Genomic DNA, 21,846 nt, shown 5'->3' with positions numbered 1-21,846 from the left:
ACTAAATGATTTTGTGATAACTGAAAGGAAAGTGGAAGGGAAATTGTTGTTGTATTCTATCCTGGAGCAGATAGAATCTATCCAATTATATTAAGAGAGGCAGCAAAGGAAGTAAGCAACCCCTTAGCCATAATTATGAGAGTATCCTTGTATTCAGTGGAGATGTGAGAATGTATCCTCAATTCAAAAAGAGGGATAAAAAAGTGACATGAGTAATTATAGACCAGTTAGCTTACCATTTGTTTCAAGGAAAATTTAAAGATGTAATGCAGTACCATCTGGGTAGGAATGCAATTATACTGCTGCCACAGCAACAGCATGGATATATTAATGGGCAGGCTTGTCTAACAAATATGATGCAGTGACCAAGGAACCGGATGCAAAAAAACAATTTCGATATCATATACTAGGACTTCAGGAAAGCTTTTGACACAGTTGCACATAAAAGACTGCTATACAAATTGGAGCAATGTGGCACTAAGGGCAAGTTACTATGGATTAAGGGATGGTTAAGTGGAAGAAAACAGAATGATAATCAATGAGCACTGCTCTTTGTGGACTGATGTTATTAGTAGAATTCCCCAGGGTTCAGTGGTGGGCTCATTGTTGTTTTCAATATTTATTAATGATACTGATGAAGGTATATCAGACAATGTCTAAGTTTGCAGATGATCCACAGGTCAACAGGTTGGTTAACAACAATAATCAGGATGAGCTACTGCAATAAGATCTAGGAAAATTGGGTCAGCAGTCTGAGAAATAGCAGTTGAAGTTTAACATTGACAAATGCAAGGTACTGCATATCAGTAGCAGTAATCCCAAAGTATCTTATCAGCTGTGTGGTACTAAACTCAGGGTAGTGGAAAATGAAAAAGGCCTGGAGGAAATTGTGCAGTTAGATATAAAATCTTCTGAGCTCATGGGGTTTTGTCAATGATATACAGAAATTTTGCTAGCAGGCATAAGAAGGTGTTATCCCTTTGCATACGGCTATGGTTAGGCTGCATCTTGAGTATTGTATACAGAGTTGGAGGCAACCCTGTATACAATTCAGGAAGAATAGAGATCTGCTGGAACAAGTGCAGATAAGGCAACCAAATTGGTGAAGGGAACAAAATGTGCTCTTACTTAGAAAGGATTCGGTTCTGCAAATTGCAGCATCTGGAGATTAGGCACCTGCAGGATGATCTCAATGAGGTGTTTGGGGCCTTGAATGGATTGAGTGGGCTGAATGTTGGTGGCATCTTCTTCTTACTGACACTACACACATAAGGGGGCATAAATTCAAGTTGAGGAAGAATGGATGCAGGTTGGATGTGCAGAAGTTTGCCTTCAGCCAGTGGATGGTTGATTGTTGGAACACGCTTCCATCAGTTGTTGTGGAAGTGGATAGTTTGAATAAATTCAAGGAAGAACTGGACAGATTCTTGGAGGGTGTTGATGAGTGAAGTGTGTAGTTTTTTTTTTTTTTTTGACTGATGTTATATTAACTTGCTTTCTTGCATCATTTGCCACTACAAGATATACAGTGAAGCAGAAACTCAAATAATTTGTCTGGATACGAAATATACAGACAAAGACTACATAAGAAATTGAACTCAAACAAGTTAGAACCCCCATATCCATTTGCCAACATAAAAGCAAACAGGTCAGTTCTCCAGTTACACTCCTTATTCATGGCAGCTGTTGCCCTCGACAAAAGACATCCAAATGTCTAAAAAAAAAAAAAAAAACTTCTCTCCCAAAATCCTTTAACCTTAAAAAACACTCAAAATGACATCTAGAATCCTTTGATATTTACTCTGTACTTATTATCATACCTTTAGAAGAAGCAAAATGTATTAATAACATTTTTTGGACAACTATATTTACTTCAGGTGTCCTAAACTCATAGCCCTATCAATGAGGAAAGCTTATTTCTCCTTCAATGGGTCCTTCTATATCAAAGTTTCAGAACTAAGCAATGGAAAGTCTTGTTTTCTGCTTTTAGCAGAAATATTCATGACCAAACAAGAAAATGACTTTCTTGAAAAAAACAACCTTCCAAGCTTAACTGGAAGATATGTCAATGATATCACTGCCATCTGTAGCCATGGTATTGAGGAATTAATGCATTTTTCGATATCCCCAAAACTTTTCAATCAGCCATAAAATCCAAGGTAGATACAGAAAACAGGACCTTACCATTCCCAAACATCAGGTTATCTAAAAATTCCTGAAAATACAGACATCTCTATATATAAGACCAATGAATACAAACCTCACAGTTAGCTACAACTTCTCTTATTGTTTCTCGACCAAAACAAGCATTCTAAAATCATATATTCTGAGGGCCATTCAGATATGCAAAGATGACACTCTAAAAGAGGAACTGTCTTCTATGTCACAACTAGTCATAGATAATGGATTCCCAATTCATGTGATCAAGAAAACAATAAATCACACAATTAGTACATCCAATCAACCTATACCATCTGAGAAAAGAACAAACATTTGCATCCCTTACTCTCCAGGCATCAGTGAGAATATAACCAAAGAAGCCAGAAAACATGATGCCATCCTCTACGAAGGCTCATCCTCCCTGAAACTCATCCTCACTGGCAGGATGTTGAAGAGAGTTCAACATCCAGCCAGTGACTTTGTTAATCCCATCCCAAAGGCCCAATTTAAAAGATTGTGGTTGTGATGGTGCCTACATTATACAAGCATTTCTCTATTTGGAAGAGAATCTGAAGAGCATAAAAAAGATATATAATATGAGAGGCTGGATAAATCAGACTCAGCATTGCTAGCTTTACATTGTTAGAATGTCCAGAATTTTGATAACACAGCAATTCTATCCATGGACCATACAAAGGGAGAAAATTTAAAACATTCTACACCAAACATTATGGCTCCAACTCCATAAACAGAAAAAGGTCTATAGTTCAACCAGCAAGATTATAATATTCAAGATACTGGGGATTTCAAGGCCTGTTGTGGGTCATCATGGAACAAGGAAATACTTGGGGTGTGTTAGAGTAACTAAGAGCAAAAACAGGTTTTGGTTTGCATGTATACTTTCATGTACACTAATGCTAGGAGCATAATAAATAAATTTGATGAATTTAAAGTGTTGGTCAAGTCAACAAATGCAGATATTGTAGGGATATCAGAGTTGTGGTGCCACTCAGATATAAGGGAGCAGAATTTGAATATGGGGAATACAACATATACAGAAAGGACAGACAGGATAGGAGGAAGGAAGGGGTTATGGTCTTAGTTAAGAAGCACATAAAATCTAAAGCAATGCATTCAGTTGACATGGGTGTCCAGTGCAATGCTCTGTCAGGTTTGGGTGACATAAGCACCGGAAAAACAAAAATGAGAATAAGAGTGTTAGAGGGTAAATGACTGTGATGAATGCAACGAACAACTGTACAGAGAAATAGTGAACCAGTAAATCAGAATATCTCATAATGGGGGATTTTAACTTTCCAGATATTTATTGACTGGAATTTGTGGGTTGGTCACTCACAGGCTAACAAAACTTTTGTGGATTTATTACATGCCTATTTTCTACAGCAGCACATTACAGAAGCAACAAAAGAGAGACCAATACTCTTGATGTGATTGTCAACAGTGATTCTTTGTGCATTAAGAATCTGCAGATAAAAGAACCACTAGGTGCCAGTGACCACAGTTTACTGATGTGGGATTTTCTTAAAGTTGTAACTACACTGAAAGGCAATGGGAAAAGGCTTCAGTTTCAGACAGTTTCTAAATTCCATGCAATGAGACCAACTGATGAAGTTATCAACAGCAAATCCTAAATGGCAAGCAATCGCAGATGTTATCATAGAAGCTCCTAGGCTTTTTATACCAACTAAGAGATACAGTTTGAGGTATGGACCTAAATGGATGTCATATGTACTGATGTGACTCGTGGCAGCGAAGAAAATGTAAGCAATGCATATAAATTATCAGGTGATACAGATGCCTATAGTATATATAAATTAGTCTGCAATCAAGTCACAAAGGAGGTTAGGCAAGCCAAGGCAGATTATGAGAAGTCTCTGGCAGTCAATGGTTAAAAAAGTAATGACAGTTGGTTGAAAACCTTGATGCTATTCTCTTTTGTTTTCTTTATGATATGGATAGGGAATTTCATTATTTACGGCAAGTTTGGTGATTGCTTCTAATTCTTGTTGGAAGTTTTCTCCATTGCAGTGGGGATGGCAATATTTATAATTCAGGATGATGCCTGTATCCACTGGTTTCTTGTAGACTTCCATTTGTATTTACATGGGTTTTCTAGTAAATAAGATGTCCAGGAGATATAAGCTGCCTCTGTTCTCAATTTATACTTCGAATTTTATTCCGGTGGACACTTAGCATTAGTAGGGGCATATGATGCAAGAAAGCGAGCTTATGCAGCATCAACCAGGAAAAAAAAACATCTCGTATTTCACCCCTCCATTTGTTCCAAATGCCTGTCCAGCTCAGCTTAAATTTATTTAGGCTATCAACTTCCACAACAAAAGATGGAAGTCTGTTCCACCAATCAACTATCTGCTGGCTAAAGGCAAATTTCCGCACATCTATTCTACAACTGTCTTTCCTCGATTTGAATCTGTGTCCCCCCCTTCAGGTTCTTAATCTGAGAAAGGGGAAGAATCCCATCAGCATTCAGCTTGCTCAACCCATTCAAGGCCTTATACACCTCAATCTGATCACCTCGCAGGTGCCTACTCTCCAGGCACTGCAATTTTCAGAACTTAAGCCTTTCTTGGTAAGAGCACCCCTTTGTTCCCTCACCAATCTTGTTGCCCTTCTTTGTACTCATTCTAGCAACTCTACATCCTCCCTAAAATGAGGCCTCCAGACCTGTACACAGTACTCTAGGTGTGGCTTGACCATTGCCTTGTATAACAGGATAATCAACATCCCTGTCAGCAAAATTTCTATATATTATTGACAAGACTCAATGACCTGCCCGGGCAGCCCATCTGCACTGCTCAGTGAACTTCATATTTGACTGCACAATTGCCCCCAGGTCTTTTTCACTTTCCACTTCTCTGAGTGTAGTACCACACAGTTGATACGTTTCTCTTCGGTTATTGCTATCCATATGCAGTACTTTGCATTTCTCAATGTTAAACTTCAGTTGCCACTTCCTGTCCATTTGCCTAACTTATCTAAATCCAGCTGGAGTAGCATACTGTCTTTACTGTCATTAACAACCCTACCAACCTTTGTATCATCTGTCAACTTGGACATTAAACCTGATATACCTTCATAAATATCATTGATAAATATACAAAACAACAATGGGCCCAACACCTGGGGAACTCCACTAATAACATTTGTCCACAAAAAGCAGTGTCCATTGATTAACACTCTCTCTGTCAATTCTCCCACCTAACAATTCATTTTTCACGGGAGGTTGAGTGGAGTATGGCATTAAGGGTAAGTTGCTACATTGTAGCAACTTACCCTTAATGCCATACCTCTCCAATTTGTACAGCAGTCTTCCATGTGCAACAGTATCAAAAGCTTTCCTGAAATCCAAGTATATGATATCAAAATTATTTTTAGCATTCAGTTCCTTTGTGACCACATCATAGTATCCAATCAAATTGGTCAGACAAGACCTCCCTTTAATCCCTTCATGGATTATCCCGAGATATCTTGTTTTTAGTTTTAAATGTTATTTAGAACTTCACGAAATATCTTGGGATAAATAATACCAGAAGCAAACAATAATACCACCAAATTTAGGACTGAAACGTATTTTTTCTGGTATTTATCTGGCAAATTTTGCATTAGTCAGGTAAATCCCGAGTTTTCTCAGGATTTTCGTATGCCTGGCAGCAAACGACTGGCTTTCATTTTACTTATATTGTAGAGCAATGTAAGAACAGTATCACACGTTCCTGTGCCACCAGTAAGCAAAATATAATTTGCCATCCTAAATGCAGAATACCGAATCCACAAAAATAATTCACAAAAACAATATCGAAAAATATTTTGGCACCCTCTTGTACTGCCACCCATAAGTGACACTTACCTCGCCTGTCAACTTGTGGCAGCCGTGTGTCAAAATGTAGTTAGTTCGTGATTACGGCTTGTGGAGGAAGGATACTGCTTGTACATTCCACTTGATTTTTTAAATTTATTTATAAAATGAGTAAAGAATACTTTTTCTGTGCCTTTCTTTTAGCTCAAGTGCTAATTTATAAAAAAAATATGTATAATTTGCACACTTGTATAATTTTGGGCTGTCCCGAGTTATATCATACACGATATAACTCGAGACAGCCCACATGGGTTAATTACTCCCATGTATTTTCTACAAAAAAACTATACAATAAGTATTCGCATGATGCATACTTTTAATATGTAAAATAAAAGAAGTCAATCCGTTATGGCACATTTTCCAGAAAAAAATGTTCCGGGGAAGGGGTTAACAAACCCATGCTGAGTCTTAACTATTACTGCAGTCTTGTCTAGATGATCCTGCAATGCTTCTTTAAACAGTGATTCCATTATTTTCCCCAGAACACAAGTTAAACTAACAGGTCTATAGTTATTTGTGTCGCCCTTTGAACCCTTTTTGTGAATTGGTGATACATTTGCACACCTCCAGTACATGGGGACCTCCCCTGAGTCCAAGGAAGCTCTCATAATTATGGCTAAGGGTTTGCTTACTTCCTTTGCTGCCTCCTTTAATATAACTGGATAGATCCCGTCAATCCCAGGTGCCTTTTTTATGTTTAATTTCAACAATTTCTCATCCACTTTGCTCTCAGTTATTACAAAATCACTTAGCTCCCTGTTAGAGTAAGATAAATTTCTGGAACTCCCCTCATTGAATAACTCCTCATGTGTGAACGTAGATGCAAATACTCATTCAGTTTATCAGCTATCTGAGCATGATCATTAATAGTCAACCCATCTATGTTAAGTGGTCCAATATGATTCATCCCTTTCCTTCTAGAGTTTACATAAGTAAAGAACTCTTTGCTGTTTTTCTTTGCATCCTTTGCCAAGGATTTCTCATAATCTGCCTTTGCCTGCCTAACCTCCTTTGTGACTTCACCACAGACTAGTTTATATCTACCATAGACTTCTGTGTCACCTGCTACTTTATACGCATCCCTTACATTTTTCTTCTCTGCCACGAGCCTTAGTTCATCTCACATCCAATTAGGCCTAAACCTTGAACAGTATTTCTTAGTTGGAATGAAAAGCCTAGTAGCCTCCAAAATTAAGTCCCTGAAGGCTTCCCATTTAGAATTCAATGTTGGTAACATCTTCAGCTGACCCCACTGTACAGAATTTAACTGTCTGAGACCCCTGTAGTCGCCTTTACAAAAGCAATAGCCCTTCCCTTTAGCCTTGATGATAGTTACATCTTTAAGTAATTCCCACCTCAGTACATTGTGATCACTGTGGTTCTTTTATCTGCAAATTCTTAATTCATGAATAATCAGATCAGATCAATGAGTATTACTCCCTCTGGTTGCCTCTCGAACATGTTGCTGTAGAAAACAGTCATCCAATAAATCCACAAAAGGCTTGCTAGTGTGCAAGTGACCAACTCACAATTTCCAGTCGATATCTGGAAAGTTAAAATCCCCCATTATAAGACATTCTGATTTACTGGCCCACTATTTCTCTGCACAATTGCTTATTATATTCATCAGATTCATTAGGCCAATAACACACACCTACTCTCATTTTTCCTTTCCCAGTGCTTATGTTACACCAAACAGACTCAACATTGCATTGTCTACCAACATCATTTGTATGCACTTCCTTAGATTTTATGTGTTTCTTAACTTACAGCATAACCCCTCCTATTTTCCTGTCCTGTCTATCCTTTCTGTGCACATTGTACTCCCCAAATTCCAGTTCTGCACTTCTTATGTCTGTGTGACACCATGTCTCTGATATCCCAACAATATCTGCCTTTGATGCCTTGACTAGCACTTCAAGCTCATCAAATTTATTAACTATACTCCTAGCATTGGTGTACATGCAAGTATACATGCACCTGTTACTACTCTTAGTTACTCTAATGGAGCCCAGGTATTTATTTGTTTCATTATGACTCCCAGCAGTCCTGGAAAAGCTGCAGTCCATTGCCTTGCTTTCCAGGCTTCTGCTGCTCATTGTAATAGAAGCAGTGTAAGAATCGTGCACTGCTTCTATCAGCAAATATTCTTGCACCCTTTCTATTTAAGTGTACCCCATCCCTGTAGAAGCTTTTGAGGGCATTGTAAAATCTGTTCAATTCTTCTGCCCCATGGCTCCATATAGCAATTATATCATCTGTGTATCTGTTCCAGAATTTAGGTTTGAGGGGCTGTTTTTCTAGAAATTTGTATTCTAAGTGGGCCATGAATATTTCTGAAATTAGCGTGGAAATCCTCACCATCAGCATGATCACAACCCAAGAAATATTATTATTTAACTATATTTTATTATTCTCTGTAAAATTAGCTTTCATAATCTTGTCTCTTTTGCCACTGCCATATGTTCATAAATTAATTTGCCACTTTTATTCTATTTTACACTAATTTTAGCTCATGTATTGGTCTGATGATGAGATCCACCAAGGGTCTTGAAACAACAAATTTAGCATAATTAGTTCAAAAACACTTAATAAATTAACTCTGAATCATGGTAATGTATGTTAATATAAAATTAATCTAATCTCTAGATTTAATTTTACAAGAAGATTCATGAAAAGAGAATCTTTATAAAAGGAAACTGCAACTTATATCCCTTTAACTTCAGTGCAAAAGATCTGCATGAACTGGGTACAACGTTCACCTTGAAATGAAGAGAGAATAAGTTTTATAATCTTCATGTATGAATTAAGATTGTCTATAAATTCATTTTCAGAAGTTTTTCATCTAGAGGAGATTTTTATACCCCTTGCAACATCATGAAAGGTCAGATATTAATAATGTGGTGGGCTTTGAAATCAGTGACTGCATAAACTTCCATGCCTTTGTGAGCAGACATTTAATGGATACTGGGGTAAGAATCACATACCTTATGTTCACTTTTTCCTTCAGGTGCTCTTACCTAGTTTATTCTTTTTATGGAAGCTTTCACAACAAAAGACTGCCTGAACAGGCCAACACACAGGGCCAAGGAGGTACTGTGAAGTGCATACAAGAGAGCAGCTCAGATTCTGTACTAGTTTCATTCTGCAATTGAATTTTTCTTTCATCTTTGGATAACCACACTCACAATTAACAAATTACTGATAGATAAGTTAGGATCCTGCTTGTGACACAGGAAACCACCATTTTTATATAGATCAGTTGATTATTTTCTCCCCAGAGAAGCGCTGAATAAAAGAGAAATATATTACATTAGAGACATTTCACATCTTACCATCAACAGAAATCAGGATCTCAAATATCAACCAGCTTTTGGATAAATTTGTTTAAGAGCAAAATTATCCATGCCAGCTTTCTCAGTTCTGGTTTCACCAAATGTACAACCTATGGCGATAGGTTGTACATTTGGTTTCATTATTAATGTACATTAACTCTATTAATTCACCTTACAATTCATCCATAATTCCCAATTCTGGTGGTTGGAAATACATACATTTCCAACCAGAAAAAGTGACTTAGCTTCATCACTACACATTATTCTTTACTTAAGTTGCTATCAGCCTTGCACTTCTTTTTGAATTCTAACCCTATTTTTTTTTTTTTTTTTTTTTTGTTCATTAGCTATGGTTAATGAACCCATAGCACCCTCTGGGATTGAGAGATCCCAGATTTTAAACACAATACACAGTGGTTGAGAAGTTTTAAAGGAGCATATATCAGTAAATATTAAGCACAAATAATTGAATTTATTTACATCTGTAAACATCTATAAGGACTATCTTGCCTTTTTTGTAGCCAGCAAGATTTAAACATGATTTATATACTTCTCAAAACAGAACAAACCGACCTTCTTAATGAGTTGCCCTAGTATTGCACTACTTTCAACAGATGGCTCTAGCTACATTACAATACTCTGAAAACTGATTTTATATACTGCATGACAGGTCACATTGGACAACTTCTTTAGAACTGTTTTGCTTGCATGTTGTCACTAGAAATACCTTCCATGTAATGAGAGACCAGTTAGTCCTAAAACAGGCGGTTAAAGAGTCTCATCTATTAAACAAATAACCAATTAATCTGGAGAGGCAATCTGTTTGAAAGCAGTGCTACTAGGTCAACTCATTGCAAAGCCAAGTTTATTCTGTTGTGAGAATTAAGACCATTGCATTACCTGTGCAGTATCTCCCTGAATAGTTATTAAAATACAATGATGTTTTTGAAACATCCCAGTTTTTTTAATTTGTTGTTTAACTTGCAGACATCAAGTTATGATAATACAATGATTCTAGTAGTTTGATATTTTATCTTTTTCAATGACATACAGTTCGATTAACGCGTTTTTCAGTTAACTCTATTTGAAAAAATTATACCACTTTTCACTTTACACAATACAGATTTCCAGTTAACGCAATCTTTTTTTTTTTTTTTTATATATGGTAGTTGAAAAAGATTTGAATCACGCATTAAGCTAACCATGTGTCGGAGGGACAATAAACAAATGTTTGCCTGCTGCCCGCCTCAGTGTGTTCCAGCAACCATCAGAAGAAGACGTGTTACTTGTTTGTCTCCCGCTAATAAAATCAATGCAGACTTGCATTTAAAAATTCTAATTTTTAATGAGCCAGATGAAAATGTTACCACGAAGGAGTTAACGGTAAAAGAACTAGATGAAATCTCTCGTATAGCAGAGAACCTCAAACAAAAGTTTTGAGGTCTGCGATGTTTATTTCGCCAGGGCCCAGAGAAGATTGGTGTCGGCTATCAGAAACTGACTGATGAAAAGAGAAAGTCAACACTGATCAAACGACTCTGTTCAAACATTTCTGTAACAAACTGTTTCTTTGTTGTGTATTTTATGTCAGAGGTTACCAAAATTTCTCGGTTCATGGCAGCCTTAGTGTCTCAGTAAATTTTTCACGGCACACTTAGACCAAAAGTTCCTAACAGTTCTATTTATTAAGTAGTTGAGTCCAAACAACTTAATAAGAAATGTTGAAACTGTGAACTAACTCGAGCTAGTAGTTCGCGCTGTGTCCAACAGATGTCGAGTATTAGTATTAGTAACGGCCGAACGGTGCAAGAAAGCCCATGGCTTATGCTGCACCATAAGCTGTGTTTCCCTCAAAAATTTTAAATATTCCGCAATGCACTGGAAACCAAATGTTTTATGCAACAAACATTTAATTCCATAATTATTTTCATTATCTTTATAGGGTATAGATAAATAGTTATTTAAAAGGTATGAACATTCCTGAAGATAAAGGACCAATTATAATTTTTCCTATTGATTATTATATTTGATTAATGCGTTTCCAAATTGCACGATGCACTTGCGGGACAAATTAATTGCATTAATTGAGGTCAGCCTGTATTTTTTTTTTTTTTTTATGTAAACCACAAACAAGAGAGGTGTTAGAACCTATAGTACTTAGTACTGTGCTTGGGTTGGAGGTTGAGAAGATGAAAGAAGATATTTGTTGACATTGGATTTGAACTTCTGTAGACCGTAATTTTCAGGAATACATATGAAGGAAGGTTGTTCCAGGAAACGGCAGTTAAATGAATAAACGAGGAAAATGAACAGTTGGTTCTGTGAGTTTGAAGTTGGACAGTAAATGGATGTTGGCGGCACGTGTTCAGACTGTTTTGAAAGAGAGAGCGGGAATTATAAAAGCCAATTCAGAAGAACAGTGCCCATGGAAGTATCTGTAGAAGAGGCATGCAGCAGAAACAGTGCATCTATGAGACAGCGCGTGGAGAGACTCTGTTTGTTTGTTATTTGGTTTTTAGGAGCATTAGCAACTAAGGCCATATTGCTCCAGGATATGCGGTGGTCATTCCCTGATCTTTCTTCATCCTCTGTATTTGGTGGTGACGGGCTCAAACCCAGGTCTAATCAAGAAGCGTGTGCTACACACTGCTGCTCCTTCCCACTTGGCTACGGAGGAGGCGAGAGGGAGAGACTCTGTTAGAGATGAGTCATTAATTAACCTAACTGCCCTCTTCTGAATGGAATCAAGAAGCCGGAGAGAGGTTTTGGGGGCTCCACCCCAGATGTGGGAACAATATTCCATGGTAAGGCGGATTTGCGATTTATACAGAGTGAGCAGCTGTTTGGAAGAAAAGCAACACCGAGAGCGAAAGAGAAAACCAAGTTTTTTAGATGCAGAAGAAGCAATATTTGTAATGTGCTTGTGTTAAGAGAGATTAGAAGTCAGGGTAATCCCCAAAAGAGATATATCATTTTGCCTAGAAATCGGAGTGTCACTAAAGATAAGCATAGGAGCAGAAGAATCCTTTCTGCGAGATATAAGACAAGACTGAGTTTTGGAAGGGTTGAAATCAACTAAGTTGTTTTCGACCCTTCCAAATTTTGTCTTTGCCCCACTGGAGAATTACCTGAAGATCGGCATTTAAGGAATTGGTAGCAGATTCTCGAGAAGTTGAAGCTGACTGAGCAGGACAAGGTTTCTCAAAATGGAAAGTGGAATGCAATGTGCTATCATCGGCAAAACTATAGATGGGATTTCCAGTCAATGGAAGGTCATTAATATACAAGAGGAAAAGAACTGAAGCTTGGGGGACACCGGCATTAGTGGAGAAGTTAGAAGACAGAGAGCCATCTACCATCACCCTCAGTGAGCGATCAGAGAGAAAAGTGGATAACCAATTACTAAAAACAGTTGGCAAACCATAAGATGGAAGCTTGTTTAGAAGACCTTTATGCCACGATCAAAAGCCTTTGAGATGTCAACAGCAACTACTTGTGTTTTACCGAACCTTTCCATTGAATTAGTCCATAAATGGGTAACATAAGTCAGAATATCGCCAGTGGATCGACACTGACAGAATCCATACTGGCGATCATTGATCAGACAGAAGGTTTATAGGTAGTTTAAAATTTGGCGGTTAATTGATTTCTCCATTACTTTAGAAAGAGTAGAAGTAATTGCAATGGGACGATCATTGGATGGGAAGGATTTGTCACCCTTTTTAGGAACTGGCTGGATATGAGCAAATTTCCAAGTAGAAGGAAAAACAGCTTTGGAATAAGAAAGTGAAAAAAGGCGGGAAAGAATAGGAGTAAGTTCAGGAGCACAGGATTTGAGAACAAGTGGAGAAATACTAACGGGACCTGGAGCTTTCTTAGCATCAAGATTCGTCAAAATCCTTCTGACATCCTTTTGACGGAAGACCACAGGAGGCATTGAATGGAGCGTGTTGGGAATAGTGGGAGGTGTTTTACCAAAATCGTTAATGCATGAGTTGGAAGAAAAATGGGATGCTAGCAGGTCAGCTTTATCCTTGGCTGAAGTGACAACAGAACCATCTGGTTTGGAAAGAGGTGGGAGCAGAGATGGGCAAAAGTTGCGGCCAATAGCTTTGCCAAGAGACCAGAATGTTCAGCTACCATTAGGGCAAGAAGCAAGTTTTCTACTCTTTGCCTGTTCAAACTCTAGTTTGGACTGGTTAATAACTGCTTTACAATTGTTGCGAGCTTTGGTGTAGGCAGAAAATGAAACTGAAGAATTAGAAACAAGCCAATTATTATATGCAACATTCTTCTCTTGAACAGCCTCAGCACACTTATTGGAAAACCAATGTTTAGATAAAGGATGAGATTTTAAAGTGGAGTGTGGGATAAAGGATTCTATTCCTGCAAGAATAATTTCACTGACACGATCTGAGCACACATTCACATCAGAAGTTTTGAAACAGTAATCCGACCAAGAAAAAGAAGAAAAGAAGTCTCGCAGGTCATTCCATTTTGCATTCTTGCAACTACTTGTGTTTCACCGAACAACAAGGTTCAGTGAAACACAAGTAGTTGCTCTTGACATCTCAAAGGCTTTCGATCGTGTTTGGCATAAAGGTCTTCTAAACAAGCTTCCATCATATGGTTTGCCAACTCCTCTCTTTGATCTTCTCTGGCTTAAAATCTCTCTACCTCTGTGTCAAATTCATCTGTTGTCTCTACCGTTCTCCCAACTCCACTAATCACTTGGAGCTCTTTGAATTCCTCTCTTTGCAACTTGACTTTCTCCAGTCCAAATTTCCTAACAGTGAGGTAATTTTCCTTGGCGATTTTAATGTTCACAACTCCAGCTGGCTTCCGTTTTCTAGTCACACTGACCCAGCTGGTCGAGATGCTGAGGCTTTTGCAATTACTAATGACCTTGCACAGATTGTTCATTTACCTACAAGAATACCAGACAATCCTAATCATACAACCAATACACTTGATCTTTTTCTCACAAACAACCCTTCTAAGTACACGGTCGAAGTGAGAGGTCCTTTAGGCACTTCAGATCACAATTTGGTGACTGTCTCTTCTCATGGCTATTGCCAACCTCGTGTATATTTATTTTTTAAAATATCTATTAAATAATACAAGATATGTCAAATAATGAAGGAAAATGTCACACATAATTAAATATATATTTTTTTAATTATTACACTTTTAAATTTTTAATGGTATTTTTAGCCAAATGAAAAAAACAATTATTATATTGATAAGAAGCACAAATTAAAAACTCACCTGTGTAAAAGTGCTGTGTGTGTGACTCAGAATATATTTGGCATCAGCAGTGGATGCCACTTCTAGTTTGATGGTCCCAATGAAAACATTACTGCATAACGTCCAAAAATGTGGTTCTTGTACACTGTACACTCCTTCTAACTGCATTACCTAAAATGAACCAATAATTTCTATAACAATCTAATACAAACCGGTCTCTTGAGAGTCACTCAGAATTGTTAGTCATTAAACTACACGTTTGATTATGAAACAGTAGTTCAGCTTTCATATGTTCAAATTTGACAATTCATTTAATGTCAATATTTTGTCACATTATAAAAATTGTTCTTAAATATATGTTTGCTCTAGATACTAGCTTCAAGTTTTGCACCTACAAAAATAAACCATATATCATTTGAAAATTTTCAACCAAGAATTAGGTTTATGATATTAACCAGAATTTTTAAATACAAAATTAAGTAACTGATGGATTTCCACAAATGACTACTTAGATTGTAAATGATGATATTATATTCACAATGATAACAACTAAGAGTGCCTCCGTAGCCAGGTGGGCAGGAGCAGCAGTGCGTGGCACATGCTTCTTGATTAGACCAGGGTTCGAGCACGTGACCATCAAATACGGAGGATGCAGAAAGGTCAGGGAATGACCACCGCATATCCCCGGAGAAATATGGCCTTAGTTGCTAATGCTCCTAAAAACCAAATAACAATAACAACTAAACTAGTGTAACTGATAAAACCCAAAAATTAAAAATATAATAGCACCTTTGGTAATGCAGGCATTTCTGTAAAAGGTATTGAAAATCAAAACTGACTTTTCCATGGAAATAATGATACAATAAAGGATTATTTTATTTATTTATTTTTTTAAAATTAAAATCCCAAACACAAGAGGTATTACTTAGTACCGTGCATGTATTGGCAATTGAGAATATGAAAGAAGATATTCGTTGACATTAGACTTGAACTTCTGTAGACTGTAATTTTCAGATTTTATGTATGAAGAAAGGTTGTTCCAGAAAATTGGAAGTTGAATGAATAAATGAGGAAAATGAAAAGTTGGTCCTGTGAGTTTGAAGTTGAACAGTAAAAGGATGTCGACTGGTTGTGGCAAGTGTTCAGACTGCTTTGAAAGAGAGAGAGCAGGAATTATAGAAGCTAATTCAGAAGAACAGTGCCTATGGAAGTATCTATAGTAAAGGCATGTAGCAGAAACAGAATGCCTATGAGACAGAGAGTGGAGAGAGACTGTTAGAGATGAGTCATTAATTAAACTAACTGCCCTCTTTTGAATGGAATCTAGAAGTCTGAGAGAGGAAATATTCCATGGTAGGGCAGATTTGCAATTTGTACAGAGTGAACTGTTTGGAAGAAAAGTAGTGCCAAGAGCAAAGGAGGAAACCAAATTTTTTAGATGTAGAAGCAGCAATATTTGTAAATGTGCTTATGCCAAGAAAGATTAGAAGTCAGGGTAATCTCCAATAGAGTTATATGAACTTGCCTAGAAATTGGCATGTCTTTGAAGATAAGCATAGGAGCAGAAGAATCCTTTTTGCAAGATATAAGACAGGACTGAGTTTTAGAAGGATTGAAATCAACTAAGTTATCTTCGGTCCACTGGAGAATTACTTGGAGATCAGCATTGAAGGAATTGATAGTGGATATTCAAAAAATTGAAGCCATTTGAGAAGAGTAAGTCTTCTCAAACTGGAAGGTAGAATGTAATGTGCTATCATCAGCAAAACTATGGATAGGATTTCTGGTCAAAAAGGAAGAAGATCATTAATATACAAGAAGAAAAGAACAGAACCCTGGGGGGAAGGCAAGAATTAGTAGAGAAGTTAGAAGACAGAGAGCCATCTACCTTCACCCACAGTGAGCGGTCAGAGAGAAATCTGGATACCCAATTACAAAAAATTGTCAGCAAACCATAAGATCTTTGTGCCAAAGATGATCAAAAGCCTTTGAAATGCCAAGAGCAATGGCTTGAGTTTCACCAAACTTTTATATTGAATTTGTCCATAGATGGGTAACATAAGCCAGAATATCACCAGTGGATCGACACTGACGGAATCCATACTGGCGATCGTTGATCAGACAGAAGGTTTCTATCTAGTTTAAGAGTTGGCAGTTAATTGATTTCTCCATTACTTTTGAAAGAGTAGAAGCAATTGCAATGGGGCAATAATTAGATGGGAGAGATGTGTCACCCTTTTTAGGAACTGGCTGGATATGAGCAAGTTTTCAAGCAGAAGGAAAAATACCTTTGGAATAAGAAAGTGAAAAAAGGTGACACAGAAGAGGAGTAAGTTCAGGAGCACAGGTTTTGAGAACAAGTGGAGAAATAACATCAGAACCCTAGAGCTTTCTAGCATCAAGATTCATCAAAATACTTCTGACATTCCTTTGAAAGAAAACCACAGGAGGCATTGAATGGAGCATATTGGGAATGGTGGAAGGTGGCTTACCAAGATCATTAATACACGATTTGGAAGAAAAATAGGATAAAGATGAGGTGGCAATAGAACCATCTGGTTTTGAAAGAGGTTTGAACAGAGATGGGAAGAAGTTGTGGCCAATAGCTTTGGCAAGAGACCAGAATATTCAGCTACCATTTGGACAAGAAGCAAGTTGTCTACTCTTAGCTTGTTCAAAAACTAGTTTGGACTGATTAATAACTGCTTTACAATTGTTGTGAGCTTTGGTGTAGGCAGAAAAAGAAGCTGAAGATTTGGAAACAAGTCAATTATGATATGCAACATTCTTCTCTTGAACAGCCTTAGCAAATTTATTGGAAAACCAAGGTTTAGATAAAGGATGAGATTTTAAGGTGGCGGTGTGGAATAAAGGATTCCATCCTAACTTGAATAATTTCACTGACACGATCTGAGCAAACGTTGACATCAGAAGTTTTGAAACAGTAATCCGACCAAAGAAAAGAAATCTCTCAGATCATCCAATTTTGCATTCTTGTAATGCCAAAAAACACTAGGTTGGGAATGGCCACGAGAGAAAGCTACATTGGACAAAAGACCTCACCAAATTGTAATCTGAGGTGTACCATGTACTTAGAAAGGTTGTTTGTAAGAAAAAGATCAAGTGTGTTGGCCATGTGTATAGGACTATCGGGTATTCTGGTAGGTAAATAAACAATCAGTGCAAGGTCATTAGTAATTGCAAAAGCCTCAGCATCTCGACCACCTGGGTTCAAGTGACTGGAAAATAGAAGCGCCAGTTGGAGTTGCAAACATTAAAATTACAAAATTACCTCACTGTTAGGAAAGCTGGACTGGAGAAAATCAAGTTTCAAAGAGAAGTCAAAGAGTTACAAGTGATTAGTTTGTTGGGAAAACGATAGAGGCAATATATGAATTTAACAGAATGTGACACAGAGATTTTAAGCCAGAGAATATTGAAATGAGGAGATCCCAAATTACTAAGTCTCTGAAAGGGAATATCAGAATGGACATATGCACAAGTACCACCTTTGAAGCGAAAAGAATCATACAGCAAATAATTTGGACAACTGAGATGAGCAGTCATTGAATCAACCTATAACTGTGATTCTGTCAGAAAAAGTACATGGGATTTGGCACTGTGAGTGAAAATGGACATCATTGAGATTGGAACTAAGACCACATATATTTGTGAAATGAACGTTGAAGTGTTTGGGAGGTTCAGATCTTTTCGCAAATGTTTGTTATATTATTTTGATAATTCATGGCGTCTTCAGAAGTAAGAAAAGTGGCAAGGGCATGCTCTATGAAGTAATGAAATTTTTGTATATGGCATACACATGGTAAGAATATATCCAGCTTCTTGACATAATGTGGCCTAGACAACCCCCCCCCCCACGTGTACACACTACTCGGACTTCCTCTAGTTACTATCTGGCAGAGTAGAGGCATCGAGATTATACACTAGCTGATCCATAAGCCTCCTAGAGAGTTACCAATAGGTTCTGTCTGGTGGACTATCTAGCAACCAGCATATGAACACTGTTTTACAGCTGTACTCTCGTTGAAATGTAAGGACGATTGGATCTTGCCATGATGTCAATCATATCCTCAAAAGAGATCAATAAATCTACCCTACACTCATCCTTTTGTTATTTAAGTTTATGTTCCCTTATGTTTATTGTCTGAGAAAGAATAAGGATACCATCAACATTTAGTTTATTCAATCCATTAAGGATTTAAGGATTATTCAATCCTTAAACATTTCAATCAGGTCTCCTCTGAGGAGTCTAGTTTCAAAGCTGCAAAATGCAGCACTTGGAAATGGTGGTATCTCAGAATTGAAGTCTTTCATGATAAGAATGGCCATTTTGCTCCTTGACTAATCTTACTGCTCTTTTCTACAGCACTTGCAATAGTAACACATCCTTCTTACAATGAGGCTTCTAGACCTATATGCAGTACTCCACATGCAGCCTAACCATCACTTTGTATAATGAGATAATTATCTTCTTATCCTTTTGGCAAAATTCCTGTATATATCACTGACAGAATGACATGAGCTGTTCTAGAAGATCTATCTGCACCATTCAGAACTTCAGATTGTACAACCACCCCTAGGTCTCTTTCATTCACCAACCACCTTGAGTGCAATACCAATCAAAGATACACATTATTCTGGGATTACTGCTGCTCATATGCAGTATCTTGCATTTAACAATGTTAAACCTCAACCCACTTCTCAGCCCATTTTCTGCCTAATTTTTCTAGGTCTTGTGGCAGTAGTTTGCCTTGATTCCTCTCATTAGTTAACCTGAAAACTTTTATACCACCTGAAAACTTATACAATATATGATATTTCCTCATCAATATCATTAATAAATACTGAAAACAGTAAGAGCCCAACAAGAACTCTGAGGGATGTCACTAATAACGTTAGACCAAGAAGAGCAGTGCCAGCTTAGTCAGATAAGATCTCCCTTAAATAAATCCATGTTGTGATAAAAAAAAAAAAAAAGAAAAGAAGCCTGAGTTTCCAGGAAGGAAAAGCATGCCACCACCCTCATCAGAGACCTACTAACTCAACCACTGTGTAAAAAATGTCCCTAAGAACCCCAACCTATGGAACTCAAATTTAAACTCTGGCCTTTTGGTGAGTAATAACACGACTGGCAATTTGCTAGTAAATAAAGGTTTATGTGACTTGAGGATTGCCTATAATGCTGTAATTTGATAAAGCAGATCTTTCATTAGAATACATTACTCTATAAAATTCCTTAGTAAAGTCAGAACCATTCTTAATGTTATAATATTTTCTTCAATCTTTACAGGGAGTGATATGGTAGCTAATTAGATATATATTCTTTACTTTGACTGATGAAGTACAGTGAAACAGCTTGGAAATAGAATATATCTATTATCTGAATTTACTGAAAGCTCTAACTAATTAAAATCATTAAAAATACACTTATGAAAATCCAACACACAAACTCCATAACTGGAATGCACACCTTACAAAATTAAAACCAGATTACAAAATTTTCAAAAATAAAGGTGGGGATAAGAAAGAAATAATATTTAGATTTATAAAGATTGTCTCGTCTCATCATCTTTTGTAATAAAGTGGGATATTACTTTAGTGCAGGTAGTGAAATATTTTCAGAAAATAACACTACTCAGCATTAAGTTTTTCCCTTTAATGGAGCCAAATAGCTCTGATTCCAGTCACAACAATGTTTTTCATGAATAGTGGATTCTCCTTCTTGATGCTGTTATTCAATTAAAAATTATATTAATAATGTTAGGTTGATTTATGGATAATGGAGTCATTTCTAAACTGAGTGTAAGCTAAAACTCTGTCACTGGAGGCACAATACTGTCTCAAGATAATAAAGACAGAAAAATATAATGCAGAGTCAAAATAACTCATCTTTGCTGTACAGGTGTTTCGTTGTCTGTATTTTTTTAATTTTAGTTTAGTTTTTCTTGTTGAAATTTGTTTTCAATAATCTGAATATGAAGAACAAATAAATGAACATTTAAACTGATTTTTTATACAGTAATGTTTAAATGCTTTTTTTATTACATTTTTAGGTTATGTTTAATGATATACCTCCAAATGAAACACCCTTTAAGCAATTCAGTTTCAAGATTCATTCAAGATCCAGTAAGAAACATTATTAATTCCTCTCTATAGCTCAGTGCAAGAAGGTACTAAATGTTGTAACACCTAAACAATGTTACTAAGTTTTATCAAACTAATTTAGGAAAATAACAAATGGCACTTACCAGTAATTTAATTTTTTTAAAAAATTTAATGAGTATAACTTTGCCACACCAACAGTGAAGTGGGCTGGGAACTTATCTCCACCCCACAAAGGCCCTTAACTTTAACATTCACAATTTTCTCTTGACAAATACTGTGAGGAACATAACCACTGAAAATCCTGAGGACCCTGCATAACAAAACTGAAATATTGTTTTGCACTTACCCTTTGGTAGCATGATGGAAGCACCTTATCTAATTCTTTGGGTGTTCTTTGCATGAGAATACATACAGAATCACTGATAAGTGGAAGAACACTGAAATTTAAAATAAAGTACAGATTTAATATTAAAAGTTTAACAAATAGTGGCATAATTTTAGATATAGAATAAAATAGCACTTAAAATTCAAAATATAACATTCCATTAGATTTACTTCCAGTAGGTAGTCACTCTTTACTACTTTGAATACTTTAGGGATGTCACTAATAATGTTATTAGGTGATATCAAATCAATATTTAAACTTGCCAATCTACTATTTAATAGTTTTCAAAGGTGTTTCACAAATGCACAAAACACCTACTATCTTCAGCATGTCTACCTGTTTAATCACATGCAACAACCTCACTCCTGATACACAGATTTTCATGGAATTTTATATTTGGGCCTTTTAAAAAGATTGGTCAAACCATACTAAATTTCATTAAAACTGGAAAAACAGAAATCCGGCAATTTTTTTAACCATAATTTTAAGTTACCTATATACAATGTTACCAGTATCCTTGGTATTTGGGAAAAATTAACCATACTTTCCATCTATATATCAGGAATAGGTCTAAAGCAACTCTGTTCATGCTAAAAGTAAGCAGATCAACAAAACATATTAAATATGCTGAAAAATCAAGTTAGTAACTTCTAAAGCAGGGATCGTCAACCTTTTAATTCCTACTGCCCACTTTT

General features: G+C 36.7%; 1 protein-coding gene across 1 annotated transcript in view; it reads right to left on the bottom strand.

Moving 5' to 3' along the window:
* The window catches only part of ZnT86D (solute carrier family 30 member 7), a 115,653-nt gene that overhangs the window by 5,878 nt on the left and 87,929 nt on the right, over positions 1–21,846 (bottom strand). The window contains exons 9-10 of the mRNA XM_090385163.1: positions 21,113–21,203; positions 14,662–14,811 (exon numbers count right to left, since the gene is read on the bottom strand). Of these exons, the coding sequence (XP_090241289.1) occupies positions 14,662–14,811; positions 21,113–21,203 (241 nt within the window). The remainder of the gene's footprint in view (positions 1–14,661; positions 14,812–21,112; positions 21,204–21,846) is intronic.

The sequence above is a fragment of the Mastigoproctus giganteus genome, chromosome 1 (assembly GCF_048544385.1).
Source record: "Mastigoproctus giganteus isolate SK-2022 chromosome 1, ASM4854438v1, whole genome shotgun sequence".
Taxonomy (NCBI): Eukaryota; Metazoa; Arthropoda; class Arachnida; order Uropygi; family Thelyphonidae; genus Mastigoproctus; species Mastigoproctus giganteus.
Note: the sequence above shows the minus strand (reverse complement) of the source record. Positions and strands in the feature narration are given on the sequence as shown.